This window comes from Anolis carolinensis, chromosome 3 (assembly GCF_035594765.1).
Source record: "Anolis carolinensis isolate JA03-04 chromosome 3, rAnoCar3.1.pri, whole genome shotgun sequence".
Lineage (NCBI taxonomy): Eukaryota > Metazoa > Chordata > Lepidosauria > Squamata > Dactyloidae > Anolis > Anolis carolinensis.
The window spans coordinates 32,335,438-32,349,136 of NC_085843.1; the positions used below are offsets into that span (position 1 = coordinate 32,335,438).

Here is a 13,699-nt window from a genome sequence, read left to right on the forward strand (position 1 = left end):
GGACGTGTGCTAAGGGCAAGGAAGCAGTATACCCTGAGGAAGTATCGGTTTGCAACAGGCATCAACCCCATAACATTTGCCTCTTGCCTTAGAAGTACATTCCAAATACTGCCATAACAAGGGGACTATGATGAGTAGACATACAATCATTTCTGCAATGCAAACTACTTTGAGATGCACTAATTAAATTACAGCAAAAAAAAGATATTTAGGCAAACAACCAAGGAAATGCAAAATTCTAACTGGAAAGGGGAAAAGGAACACAATACATGCTTACATGACATATGCACAAAGAACACTAAACCAAAGGCATTCCACCAACAATGGTGCCTCAAGCAATGCAAAACCAAGTTGTCAAACCAGCATTGAAAGTGAATAAAAGGGAGATGGAGTCAAGTCCTGAAGGTATTCCAGGAAGTTCACAAATTGCTTAAAGAACACAACTACTATTTTCCCAGCCTTGCCAAGAAAATGCCATTATAATCACAACCACATTAAAGCTCTAAATGATTAATCACTGCATGTGAGAGAGGGACTGACTTCTTTTAACTGATAGGAACTCGCACATCTAATTATAAAGCAGTTACATATTAATTTTTCAGACCATTTTAAATGGTCAGTTTTCCAATCAGAGATTAGTGAGAAAATAATACAAATAGTATTTTGTAATATGAGAGCAAGATTCTGCACACTTCCAATATTTTTGAAGTGTGTAAATTTATTTCAATTTGCAGGGCAAACATATGCATATTTAAACAAAGTCCAGTGTCTTCAACAGGGCTTAGGCTTTAGAAAGTAAATTTAGGACTGCCGTCTCAAATGCTTAAAGCACAATTAATCAACAAGAAGTCCATTACTTGCCTTCCTGCCATAGTTACAGTACAGATAATGCAAGAGAACATGATAACGTTTCCTTCCTCCCAAGAAACCCCTGTAAAATAGCATCCAACCCAAAAGAAATCAAATAAATTACTAAAGGTAGGACCTGTATTACAGAGATCCATAGCAGAGTTTCAGAATTTCTTTCATTATGGCCACAGGAGAAATTGTTCACTTTGTTACCCTGTCAATACCTTTTAATAATGGAATCCAAGAGCTGTACGAGAAGTGGAAGACTTGAGTCAATTTAAATGAAATTGAGACTCAAGGAAGATCAGTATCTAGTTATGGAATATGAATTCCTGATACGTCCAAATAGTATAAAGTTGTGGGAGCAGACTTACGTTCCTCTATCTTGTGTGGGATGAGAAACCCAGTGCATATAAAACCTTATTGAACAAGTAAGTCCTTTGTAACCAGCTTTTAGAGCTAGGTGCATCCCACTGTTATATCCAAAGCAATACCATGTGGCCATACAAGGAAGCTAGGGAGGGAAGGTAACTCTGCATTCACTCTCCCATTGACATAGTGGGCATGACTATTTAACAAAGTTATATGAACACATTTTCAGACTGGGGCTTTCATGGTGCATCCAGTCATTCTCCATTACAGCAACACATCCTGAAATTTTCAGAATTGAAATATAATACTTTCAAAGGGACTGAATACAATGACTTTGAATTAATCGTAATTGCTCAATCAATGGGTGGTGTGCCTACTCAAAAATCTTTTTAGTGGAAGGAATCTAGTACACATCAATGATTACTCCCTGATAAGCTTTGGCTTTCAACCACATCCTAATCCCAACCATTAATTTCACAAACTACCTCGGACTGAAGTGGCAGCCAAGGGTTCTCCAATGTAGATGTAATCAGTACTGTATATCAAGGTATATACTGAATAAGTATTTTCTTTATTTAGCACTTAGAACTAAATATACATTTGGCTAAAGAGAATTAAAATTGCACAGAATTTCCCTGTAAACATATACTCAGTAATCTAATGGTACTGAAAGTACATCCACTTTTCAGAAAATAAAGCATCTGTTTAGTTAAAAATAAAGGGAGGCTACCTGGTGACTTTCTGAACAGATACAAATTGCAACATAGGACTGCAACTGTCATATTTCCCATATGTTGAATGGCTGGGAACACTGGCAGTCATAATCCTAAACAGCTAGAGGTTAAAAGGTTGCCTTACCCTTATGTTAGAGAATATGACAATCAGTTCCAACAAAGGTACTTTGGAGAATGCATGCCACAAGAATTTCCTTGGCACAACAAATTCATCCCTCAGTTTACATACAGCTAAGCATGAAAATGGACTACAACCTCAGCATGGGGATTTTTGGATGGAATATTTTGGTTCCAACGTTTTTGGATAACATTTCAAGCAATGCCTGAATGATAAAGGAAGTAATAGAAAAAGGAAGAGATAATGCAAAATACTGCATGTGCTTCCCATTGACTAGCTAAGAAGGTAATTGTTAATCAAGTTCTCTAAATATATTACTTTCATCCATGTAAAAAGTGGAATTTTTGGTCAACAGAGCATAAATGGCGAAAAAAGTAACTTTTATCCATATTTGCATATTAAACATAACTTTTGCGCAAAAATCTATGGTACAACCCTACCTTGACTGAAGGAAAAATAAAATATTTACATATTTCATTGAATAGATTGCATTTTACAGCTCCAAGTGTGTAAAAACAATATGCACATTCATGCCATCTAGTTTCAACAAAAGCTAACATATGTACAATTCTGTGGCTTGTAGCACTCTAAAAAGCATACAAACATGCACTTTTTATGAGCAGAATTCATTTTGGAGTCTGGCCGCTGTTGCATTAAGGTTAACTGGTAAGATTCTCAGTTCTGGGGTGTGGGGTGGTAATCAAAGTAAAACTGTACTATGACCCTGTACTATACCCAGCTCATCTCATCTTGTTGCTTAAGGAACCACTAGTCAAATGTGTGGATAACTTGCGCTTATGGTTCACAAATATAGACATTCATATACACATATTCATGATGCATTTCAGTAAGTTTACAAAACCAAATGAACAAACCTCAAAACCTAGTAGAAATGAAAAAATAGCTCCTGAACAAGTGGCTTATAAAGGAATCCATAGGTCTTTCTACTATGGAGACTTAGGGTGCATCTATATTGCAGAATAGTTTGACACCACTCTAACTCCTGTGGCTATGAAGTCCAGCACTCTTTGACAGATAAAGCCTTGTAAAACTACGACTTCCATGATTATATACCATTGAGTCAGGGCAGTTAAAATGGTGTCAAATGCATTGATTCTACAGTGTAGATGCACTTTAGGCTTGTTTTTTCTTTGTAGTACACATTATAAAGTAGGCAACACATCAGAATACAGCAAAGTGTCCTAGCAGCAATACGAAAACATCCTTTCTTTAAAATTTATAATAATACTTATCCATCTATTTACAGAGACAAGCATCAATAACTGCCAGCCTATTCTTTACAATAGCAAACATACAGCAGCACTGTGCAGATTCTGACCCATAAACACAAACTTTGTATAATTTTTACATTTCTGTTTTAGCATTGAGGGTACATAAGCTACCTGGTCTATTCCTGCTTACAGTTGCAAGATTTAATTGCTGGAAGAAGTTTGTACTCCACTCTCTGCATTTCATCAGTGCAAGACACAATCAAATTATACTAAAGTAGCACAGAGATGTAGCAATGCCAATGAAGACAATCTGTCTCTAAAGGTCCTTTCTCAGGCATGACTTCTCCTCTTGCCTTTGCAGGGCAACAGTACTGTTAAGAGTTTGGTAAGGTATCTGGCAGATTCATGGTTAACTGTAAAGACAGGAGTGACTAAGCAGAACCTAAGTTGGGTTGCTGTGAGTTTTCTGGGCTGTATGGCCATGTTCCAGAAGCATTTTCTCCGGGCGTTTCGCCCACATCTATGGCAGGCATCCTCAGAGGTTGTGGTATCTGTTGGAAACTAGGCAAGTAGGGTTTCCAAAACACCTCACAGCCTCTGAGGATGCCTGCCATAGATGTGGGCGAAATGTCAGGAGAGAATAATTCTGAAACATGGCCATACAGCCCAGAAAACGCACTGAAACCCAGTGATTCTGGCCATGAAAGCCTTCGACAACACATAGATCCTAAGTTCTGAGTAAATCAGAGTAACTAATGGAATCTGTAAACAATAAAGAATAGGCTGGTGTAATAGGGATGATGTAATGCAGCAGATAATTGATTAAAGGAAACAAAATAAGCAAACAATGGCAGAATGTGGGCTTCCCAATGACAGAAGTTTTGGTGTGTGAAGGAGTTTGATTTGATTCTGTGAACCAGTGGATCAAATACTGCTTTATAACTGAAGATACAGTGAAAGAGAATGCTGTAAGCAGGAGGAGGGGGAGGGACTATATGTGTGTGTGTGTGTGTGTGTGTGTATGTGTGTGTGTGTGTGTGTGTGTGTGTGTATATATATATATATATATATATAAACTAACTGTGTATGTTTTGGATTATGGAACTGTAAAGAGATAAAAAGCTTTCCTGTTTGGAATGAAGATAAAGTCTGCTGTTTAATGTTTATACTCCAGAGTTACGAAAATTAAGTATTACCAAGTGAGTGAGTACAGAGCTGTAAATTTAGTAACTGGACTGAAGAGTAAGGGAGAAACTATATTTTCTTCTAAAATTGTCTTCTAAAATTAATTTCAAAATAAAGCATCCTAAATGACACAACTATTGTCACATTAAGGTGAATTTCCAAATACACTTAGGGTATTAAGCATCACTGCTAGCAATACCCTGAAAGCATCAGATCCTGAGCTAAACAGAGTGAGCCTTGATTAGTACTTGGTCAAGAGATCACCAATACATATCTGGTATTATAGGCTGTATTTCAGAGGAAGGAATGGGCAAAACTGCTTCAGAGTATTCCTTGCCAAAAGAAAAGACCCTGTGGAATTTATGGGGTTGCCATAAGTTGATGGACAATTTGAAAGTACATGCACACACAAGCTCTTTAGTGCATTTCATGGGATTTACTGCTAAGTACATACGAGGGTTATCCAGAAAGTTCAGTACGTTTTGGAATTAAAAATAAACAAAGTATAGGAGAAAACATTTACCATATTCAGTTGAAAGCCAGACCCAAATACTAGTTTTCACCATAGTCCCCACTGAAATCTAGGTAGTTAACATAGCGATAAAAGTGTTTGAAAAGCCCTCCCCCCCCCCAAGATTTCCGCCTGGCTTGCGTCCTGAACCAGGCTGTTTTCCCTTCCCTCAGCTGTCAAATGGTGCGCTCAGCTTTCCGATCGCTCTTCCTCGATCGCTCTTTTGTTTTGCAGATGCTTGCAAAGAAGGTGCTCTTTTAAGGTTTTTCAAGAAGCACACCTTTCCTGTCCCAAAAAACCTTCCTTGCAAGCATCTGCAAAACAAAAGAGCAATCGGAAAGCAAAGGAAAACCAGCCTGGTTCAGGACGCAAGCCAGGCGGAAATCTTGGGGGGGGGGGGGGGGGAGAGAGGGCTTTTCAAACACTTTTATCGCTATGATAACTACCTAGATTTCAGTGGGGACTATGGTGAAAACTAGTATTTGGGTCTGGCTTTCAACTGAATATGGTAAATGTTTTCTCCTATACTTTGTTTATTTTTAATTCCAAAACGTACTGAACTTTCTGGATAGCCCTCGTACATATAGGTTTGCAATGCAATTACAGTTTGTGCTAAAATGCTTGCTAGAAGTTAAATGTTACTGATGTCTGGATTTCAGCAGGTTTTTTTTTCCTAACAGAACCACAGAGTTGAGGTTCCATTGGCTGTCACAAGCCACTTTCAATTTCAGTGCTTGGAGTATGGAACAAGGCCTAACTTACTCAAAAAGAAGATATTTGTAACAATAAATTAGACCAAGATGTTGTGTTCCCTTAAAACAAAGCTGAAAACAAAGGCTTGATTTAAAAGTTAAAGGGTAAAGGGCAGTGGCAACACCTTTATAAATCTGCTCCCAGTTAAGACAAGATTTTGTACAAGAAGCAGTTTCAACGCAGTCTGAATGGCAGCTCACACTAGAGAATATTTTCATAAATCAGTCTAAGTAGTTTTAAAGTAGTGGGTAATATGGAACTTAGCAAAGGAGGATTTTTTAAAAAGCAAATGTGACTTCTGTGTAAGGATATTTTTTTCCTATAGGAAACTGCTCTCACTTAGTTGGGTCCCACTTTGAACAAGTGGGGCCCAAGCAACAGGGATGTTCTTGTGTGCCTTCGGGTTCTTTTCAATTTATAGCAAATCATTTAAGGGGTTTCTTGGCAGAGATGTTGCCTTTGCCTTCCTCTGAAGCTGAGAAAGTCTGGCTTGCCTAAGGTCACCAGTAGGTTTCTATGGCTGGGCAGGGATTTAAACCCAGTCCCCAGAGGAGTATTCAGTGCTCAGATCACTACATCATGCTGGCTCTCACAGATAGGATTATGAGCACCCTAATCCGTTGAGAAAGGGAGAAAATCTGGAAAAAAAAGTTCCCACAGAATGGCAAAAAGAAAAACTGATGAATCTATCATCGAAGCTTAAGACAGCGTTGAGGCACCTTGTTCCAACAGTTTTTTGAACAAGTCTGATGACCTTTTAACCACTGGTTGTGCTGACTAAGGCTTCTAGGAGTTGAAGGTTAAAAATATGTAGAAGCAGGGCTTAGCGCACTGCTAAAACAGATTATTCCTGTCAAAGGAAAGTATTTTACACACTCTAACCCTTGATCATAAGATACCCTGATTTGTCCATAATGGTTTCCTGATAGAGGGGGCCAGCTGGCCTCAAAAAAGCTCTAGTTTTGCTTCTTGATTCATCCCATTATTCTCTATGCTCTTTTATGGACCACCCTCACACTCCCTGCAGTTGTGGCCTCACATGATTGTTAGAGTAACAGCTGTGCTTTAATATAGCAATGAGAATACCAGATACATATAGCGAGCTCTCTTTTACTGATGTCGGACAAATGTATCACCAAGCTCAATAATGTCAGCACGGACAGGCTACAGCTCTCCAACGTTTCAGGCAGAGGGTTATTTTTTTAGTCCTATCTGACTGATGATGAAACCTTCTCCATCCAAAACACATGCTCTGGAACAAAATTCTTGGCCCTTCCCCCAACAGAAACTGGGGGTGATTTTAGAGAAACATTCTCTCCTCTCAATTTTCTCACACCAGTTAGGAAAATCTCTACCAAAATAAAAATAAAAATCTAATTCTCTGAAATGTCTCCTCCTCAAAAAGAAACCTGCCTTAAATGCAATTAATGAAACAGCTACACATAAATACAAAATAATATTATCAATAATAATAATAAAATAATATATTCAGGTCTTAACAATAAACTATCATATTAACATTTTTTACAGTACGTATCTGTTTAAACTCATGGGGTATTCTTCCCGCAGAAACCCACATTTTTATAGAGGTGGTTCTATCTATGCATAGACAGTTAACAAATGGCTTTAAAATTACAAGCAGCTATCTCAGCAGCTTCTGCTGCTTATTATATCACGGCACTTCAATGAGAGTACGTGCATGTACCAGAAGTGTCTGCAAACAGCACAAAATCCTATTTGGAGTTCAGCACAGCTAAGCTTGGCTCTCAAGCATTTACTAAATGGGAACAGCACTTTACTGACAGCACAGAACTGCTATACAAATGTTATAACCAGGAACCTCTCCGAAGTGCATGATATGTTTGCACACACTCTCATGCTTGGCTGCAGATATTTACTTCTTTCATTTCTAGTATTTCACAATACATTTAGTTCACAAAATATATACACTCTTTCCAAATCCTCTAGCTGGATCCTAACTCAAGCTAGTTGCTACTCTTTGTCGCAGGAAAGCCAAATCAGCCGAACCTTCCCTTCAATTATTGAACTTCAAATTATTTAAAAACACAAATATATTAGATGGTGTTGTTATTGGACCTAACAAACCTAAATTCAAATCCCATCTCTACAAACAGATTGACTAGATGATTGTATACAGTTGCTGTGACTCACTTCCAAGGAGCTTTATTTAATTGTCCTCAAAAGATAATATTAATTCATATGGCATGGCAGCAGCAACCTAAACAAAAAACTGCTTTTCAGTTGACAAGTTTGGCATATACCAGACCCAATAGGAAACGAGCAAAGAAACATGTTTTCTACAAAGCATTATGCCACTAGCTAGAAGCTTTTTTCATATGCAACTGGCTCCGTTACTGACTTAAACAACCACTTGTTTTTCAAGAGCAAAAACTCAGCCTGAAAGCCACTAATGAAGCAAACTTCAACATTGCATTTCAAAGCATAGGAGTTACCTGCACAAAAATACATCAACTACATTGATTAAATAACACCACCCAACCTTTCATTAAAATTAGATCAATCCTGGGAGATTTTAACTTTCTTTTTAAGCAAGGACAGCTTGACTTTTGGTGGTGCAGTGTGGGTGACTTTGCAGACAGACGATGCAGAGTTTGCTCCCTTTAAATTCCAAGTACAGTACCCAGGAAGTTATTTTGCAGGTTCTCCAAAAGACTTGGTCTCATAGCAGCACTGGATCTGGCATACAGCGAAACTGTTTTTCCCCCCACACACACATATGGTAAGAGATGGTGCAGTGGAAAGAAGAGAGCTGCCAGTATCACGTAACAGTATTTGTTAGAAGTATGTCAGAGAGTTGGCTGTTTCCTTGTGATCTTTTGGAGCTGCCCCACCGAGGTAAACGCAAGCAGCTAAGGGCAGTGGGGGGACATGGGAGCGCCACCAATTGTTCCACAAAAATAGAAGATTTCAGGGTCCCAGACAAAAAAACGCCCTTCTCTGTAGTGAAGCTCAACTGTCTTTAAGCATAATAAGGCAATTGATCATTTACAATTATCTACGTTGTTGTCTGTACTTCGTTCTGCATCTGTTGGCGCTGAGTAAGATGCTTCCACACTATGCCATATGCCATAGCAAAAATAAATTACCATACCTGGAGGAATGGAGAAAGAGGTGTAGTGTTAGTCAGCACAATACACAGCCATATGAACCATGTAAAGAATACAAAACAGTGCTAGACTAATACTGTAACTGAAATGTTCCAAACAACATCCGTTGTCCACAGTACTTGTTTACCTTTCAAAGAAAGGGCCTCTGGGAATGGCTCCTGTTTTTACTAACCCTGCTCAAGAAGGTCAGGTTTGTCATTCCAGGTGCTTTTCAACATATGAAACATTTTTGCTTTTTACTGATCTGATCAGGCCTTCATTTGCTGACCCACAATTCTGTAACTTCCACATATAATTACTGGGAAATAATCTTTACAGAGTTGTCCTTCAAGATTACAAAATCTTAAACTGGCACAGAATGCTGCTGCATGTTCCCAATGATTATTAGGACAAGGACACACACTGTTTCCCCCCAGCTTCATGAGCTGCCACTTTGTTTTTGGTTTAAAAGATGAACTTAAAACTAGGGTGCTTTAAAACATTACACTGCCCTGTTGTACCTGAAAGACAACTCTCTTCGAGGACATTTAGCAGGTTTAGATCTACCTGGCATGCCTACTGTCCATGCCAAATTTTGTGGTAATCAGAAATCATGTTTTTATATTAACTGTTCTGCATCTGTAAACATTACTTCTGGAAGAAATGAAGATCAGCGACAGTTGCAAATAATGGTTGGTGTTACAGCTGTGGTTTCAGTTTTCTAGATGATATTAGGCTTTCAAAATTTGGTTACCACAGTAAATCCGTGACTAAATATGTTATAAGTATGTATAAGGATTCTGGAATTAATCCATATCACCCTAAGAAGAAGTGTTATCACTTTATCTGTACCCCATATCTTTTCTCCAAAATTAGTATTCAATGAAGCTTACAAGATGTAACAAATCAGTAAAATCACACATAATTATGGTAAGTAAAAGTAAAGGTTTCCCCCTGACATTAAGTCTAGTCATGTCCGATTCTGGGGGTTGGTGCTCATCTCCATTTCTAAGCTGAAGAGCCAGTGTTGTCCATAGACACCTCCAATGCCATGTGGCCACAATGACTACATGGAGCACCATTTGCCTTCCTGTTGGAGTGATACCCTATTGATCTACTCACATTTGCATGTCTTCAAATTGCTAGGTTGGCAGAAGCTGGAATTAACAGCACGAGCTCACCACACTCCCCAAATTCGAACCGCTGACCTTTCGGTCAGCAAATTCAGCAGCTCAGCGGTTTAACCGGCTGCGCCACCGGGGACTCTCACATAATTAAACATATGCATAAACAAAGTTTTGGTTTTATAAAGCAGAAGAATTGCTGCTCCTGGAGATGGGGCAGTTCTTCATTTTTGGTCTGGAATTTGGAGAGAAGATCCAGATGAAAAAACAGGTAGGGGCCCTATGAAGCTGGCCTGTTTCTCCCAAACACTTGTTTAACAAGGTGAAAATACAAGTTTCAAACTCACCTAATAACATCCAGATGGCAAAACGTATCCAGGTGCCACCATCCAGTTGCATCATAAGATACATATTCACAAAGATGCTCAGTATTGGAAGGACAGGAAGAAATGGGACCTGAAAAAGCAACGGAAGAAAGATGTGAATCACATCTTTGGCTAGAGATAGTTTGTGTACATAGTCATGTTCCTCTGTAACAGTAAAAACATGTGATAAGCAATCTTCGCACATCATATCATTCTATGACTTATGTTACCAATGGAAGGCCAACTGGGGATAATATTAACTTGACATTATTATTTTCAATCTGTTTGTATAACAGCATATTTGGTATCAGCTGTTTTTATATTTCAAGGAAGCACACTTTATCAGAGAAGTTCCTCAGGAAATATAATACCTCAAGGTAGACTGTGTCACCTTTGTTTCTAGAAACCCTGCAATCAATTTAATACATACTAGGGTTAATACTGTTCTATTGTTGGTACAACATCTTACTCCTCTAGACCCCTGAAGACAAAGATGGTAACACTAGATGTTTCTAGGTCATAACTAATCTGCATCTAAGGGCCAAATATTCTTAACCTTTTGAAGCCTTCTACATTCCATGTTTAGCAAAGATGGGAGGCCATATTTCAAAATCTGCAGTCTGGCATACACAAATCTATGTTGCTGCCACAACATGCCTACTACAATTTAAAATATAATGAAAAGTCAGCAATACCAATGTTCAAGCCTGTACACCCAATAGACATACATAGTTTGAATTCTCATTTAAACAAAGATTCCCATGGCTGAAGTATAGAGTTTTTTGCCCAGTATCTGTAACAACAGCCATTTAATCTAATGACAGCAACAACACCTGGGGGCCCCACAGGTTTCTGATCGCTGTGCCATAGGTTACACAATCAGAGAGTATGTAGCACACACACTCATTCGTGGGTATATCGAGAATGCCTTGATTGGTGTATTCCTGCAAAGCAGGGAGTTGGACTGGATGGCCTTTGTGGTGTCTTCCAACTTTTATGATTTTTCATCTGGCATTCCTATCGTAGTTCTAGTTGTATTTTGCACTTCTGTGCAACATGCTTTTGATCACAGAATACTTATATAACGTCAACTCAGAGATCAATCCCGCTGGAGTTCAAGTGGGTATAGGATTGCAGCGTACATCATTTTCATTTTGCAATTTCGTAATTTTACTGCATGCTATTTTGAAGATTTAAAAAGGAAACAGAAAATGTGTCGGTCTTTTAAAAATGAAGTGGTAATAGTACTATTTGTTTCTTAGGTTACTCTTTGCTTTTTATTTTCTTTATTATTTATTTTATATTATTATCCAGGATCCCCTTCAGGGTTTTTTTTTTGGGGGGGGGGGGTTAGTTCTTTGGTGCTTCATAGTAAGAAGAAAGAACAAAATAGTTTCTTTTTCAGTATGCACTATGACTAGGTGATTCTGGAAGACTGTAATGAATGCCAGAAGACAATGGCAACCTCACATGGCCCCTGACTGTCTCCTACAAAATACAGACAGACTGTATGTCAGATGAAAGGCAAGAAAAAGGAGTATCCAGGAGTGCTGAAGGTCAGGATTGAGGAGCATTCAGCCAATCTGTGTGGGAAAGTTTGTTTTGCATCTTCACCCTCTTTCCAACAACTAATTCTTGACCTTCTGGTAAGAGCTGGCTAAACTCTGATTAATCTCTGCTTTCGTAAATGGAGCCAAAAAGGCTTAAGATTATTTTCCCCATTCCTCCATCATAAATCGTTCTTTGAAACCACCTGCCTTAAATGATAGCTTGGTTTTGCTTTCAGGTTGTCTCCAAATAACCACTGTACAAATTAAGCAAAGGAGGAAAACTATAACAAGGAGGGTAATAGCCCACGTGCTGCCACTTATCAAAGCATCTTTGCCAAGGACAGTCAAGCTGCAGAAGGTGACGATAAGAAAACCTGAAAAAGAGATACAAAAAACATTGGTTTTACTAAAACAGAGGAGAAGCACAAAAATAAATGTGTTACGAAGTTTGAAAGACTGATGATATCAAAGACTGAATGTGTTGTACAAAGAGCAAGTGCTACATATTAGAACTTCTGTCTTATCTCTAGTTACTTCACTAGGTAAGACCTCATCTGAAGAATGAATCTACTGCTTTATGTAAAGGATTACTGCGTGTCACTCACAACAAATAAATAACTCAAATGCAGACATTCAGGGACAGCAAAATCATTTAAAAGGCAAGCAGTAAAGCATAAAGAAAAATAAAATAGCAGCAAACCAATGTAAGGATGCAACCCCTAAAGATGATGCCTGCAATGTACTGAGAGCACAGAAAGGAAGGGATCCCCCCTTTTACAGTACTGAAAATAATTATAATTTTGGTTATTTTTTCCCTCATTTGCTCATTTTATTTCAAATCACTTGGCACAGTCTACTCCAAACTGACACTCTGCAAATGAGATGAATACACCAGTGTTTCTCAAACTCTGCTCCTCTAGGTGTTTTGAACTTCAGCTCCCAGAAATGCCAGCAAGCTTACCAGTTGTTAGGAATTGTCGGAGCTGAAGTCCAAAATATCTGGAAGAGCAGAGTTTGAGAAACACTGGTATACACCATCCTTAGCCAGGAACGTCAAAGGAGATTATGGAAGCTATATATATATCTAATACATTTGAAAGGAATCAAGAGAGAGAGAAAGATTGACTCGATATTGACACAGAATACAAAATATGCTGATGCAGTTAGTAAAGTCATAGTTTTGTCCTACATCACTTAAGTCCAGACTATCTGAAAGACCACAGCTCCACATATAAACTTGCCAAAGTTTTAAAATCCTCATGAGGGCTTTGTCTCAATCCACCATTGTCACATTACTTCCTAGTGATGGCATGCAAGAGAAGCTTTTGAGTAGCTGCTCCAAGGTAAACTAGGTTGCTCCCATCCTACATTGCTTTCCTTCTCAAGGAAGGTAAGGTCAGTATTTCAACGAACTTTTAGGTTAACTGGTTATGCCTATAGGGCTTTTAATGGGCATGTGTGTACTATATTTTTCCTTATTGTTATGTTTTAAAATGATTTTATAGCATTTAAAATTAGTGCTATTTCAATACATTAAATTAATTATTTTAAATGTTTAACTTTTCATTGGAACAGATTTCTATTTCTGTTCCTCAGTGTTGACCTGCTGTATTGACTTATCCATTATTAATACTGCCAATATTATTGTAAAGTTAGTCCACAAAGATGAAGGATTTCTCTAGACACAACTGTGGGCCTTCTCCATACATGACACCTCATAAACATGAAATACCCCATCTCAAAAAATTAAACTGAAAATAGGTGTGTCTAGAAGGCTC

The 13,699-nt window shown here is 38.3% G+C and overlaps 1 protein-coding gene across 2 annotated transcripts in view; it reads right to left on the reverse strand.

Moving 5' to 3' along the window:
• Positions 1-6,156: 6,156 nt before the first annotated feature.
• slc7a1 (solute carrier family 7 member 1) overlaps positions 6,157-13,699 on the reverse strand; it is a 43,469-nt gene continuing 35,926 nt past the window's right edge. For both annotated transcript variants that reach the window (XM_008107935.3, XM_062974690.1), the window contains exons 10-12: positions 12,129-12,295; positions 10,354-10,462; positions 6,157-8,887 (exon numbers count right to left, since the gene is read on the reverse strand). In XM_008107935.3, the coding sequence (XP_008106142.1) occupies positions 8,778-8,887; positions 10,354-10,462; positions 12,129-12,295 (386 nt within the window). In that variant the 3' untranslated portion in view covers positions 6,157-8,777. The remainder of the gene's footprint in view (positions 8,888-10,353; positions 10,463-12,128; positions 12,296-13,699) is intronic.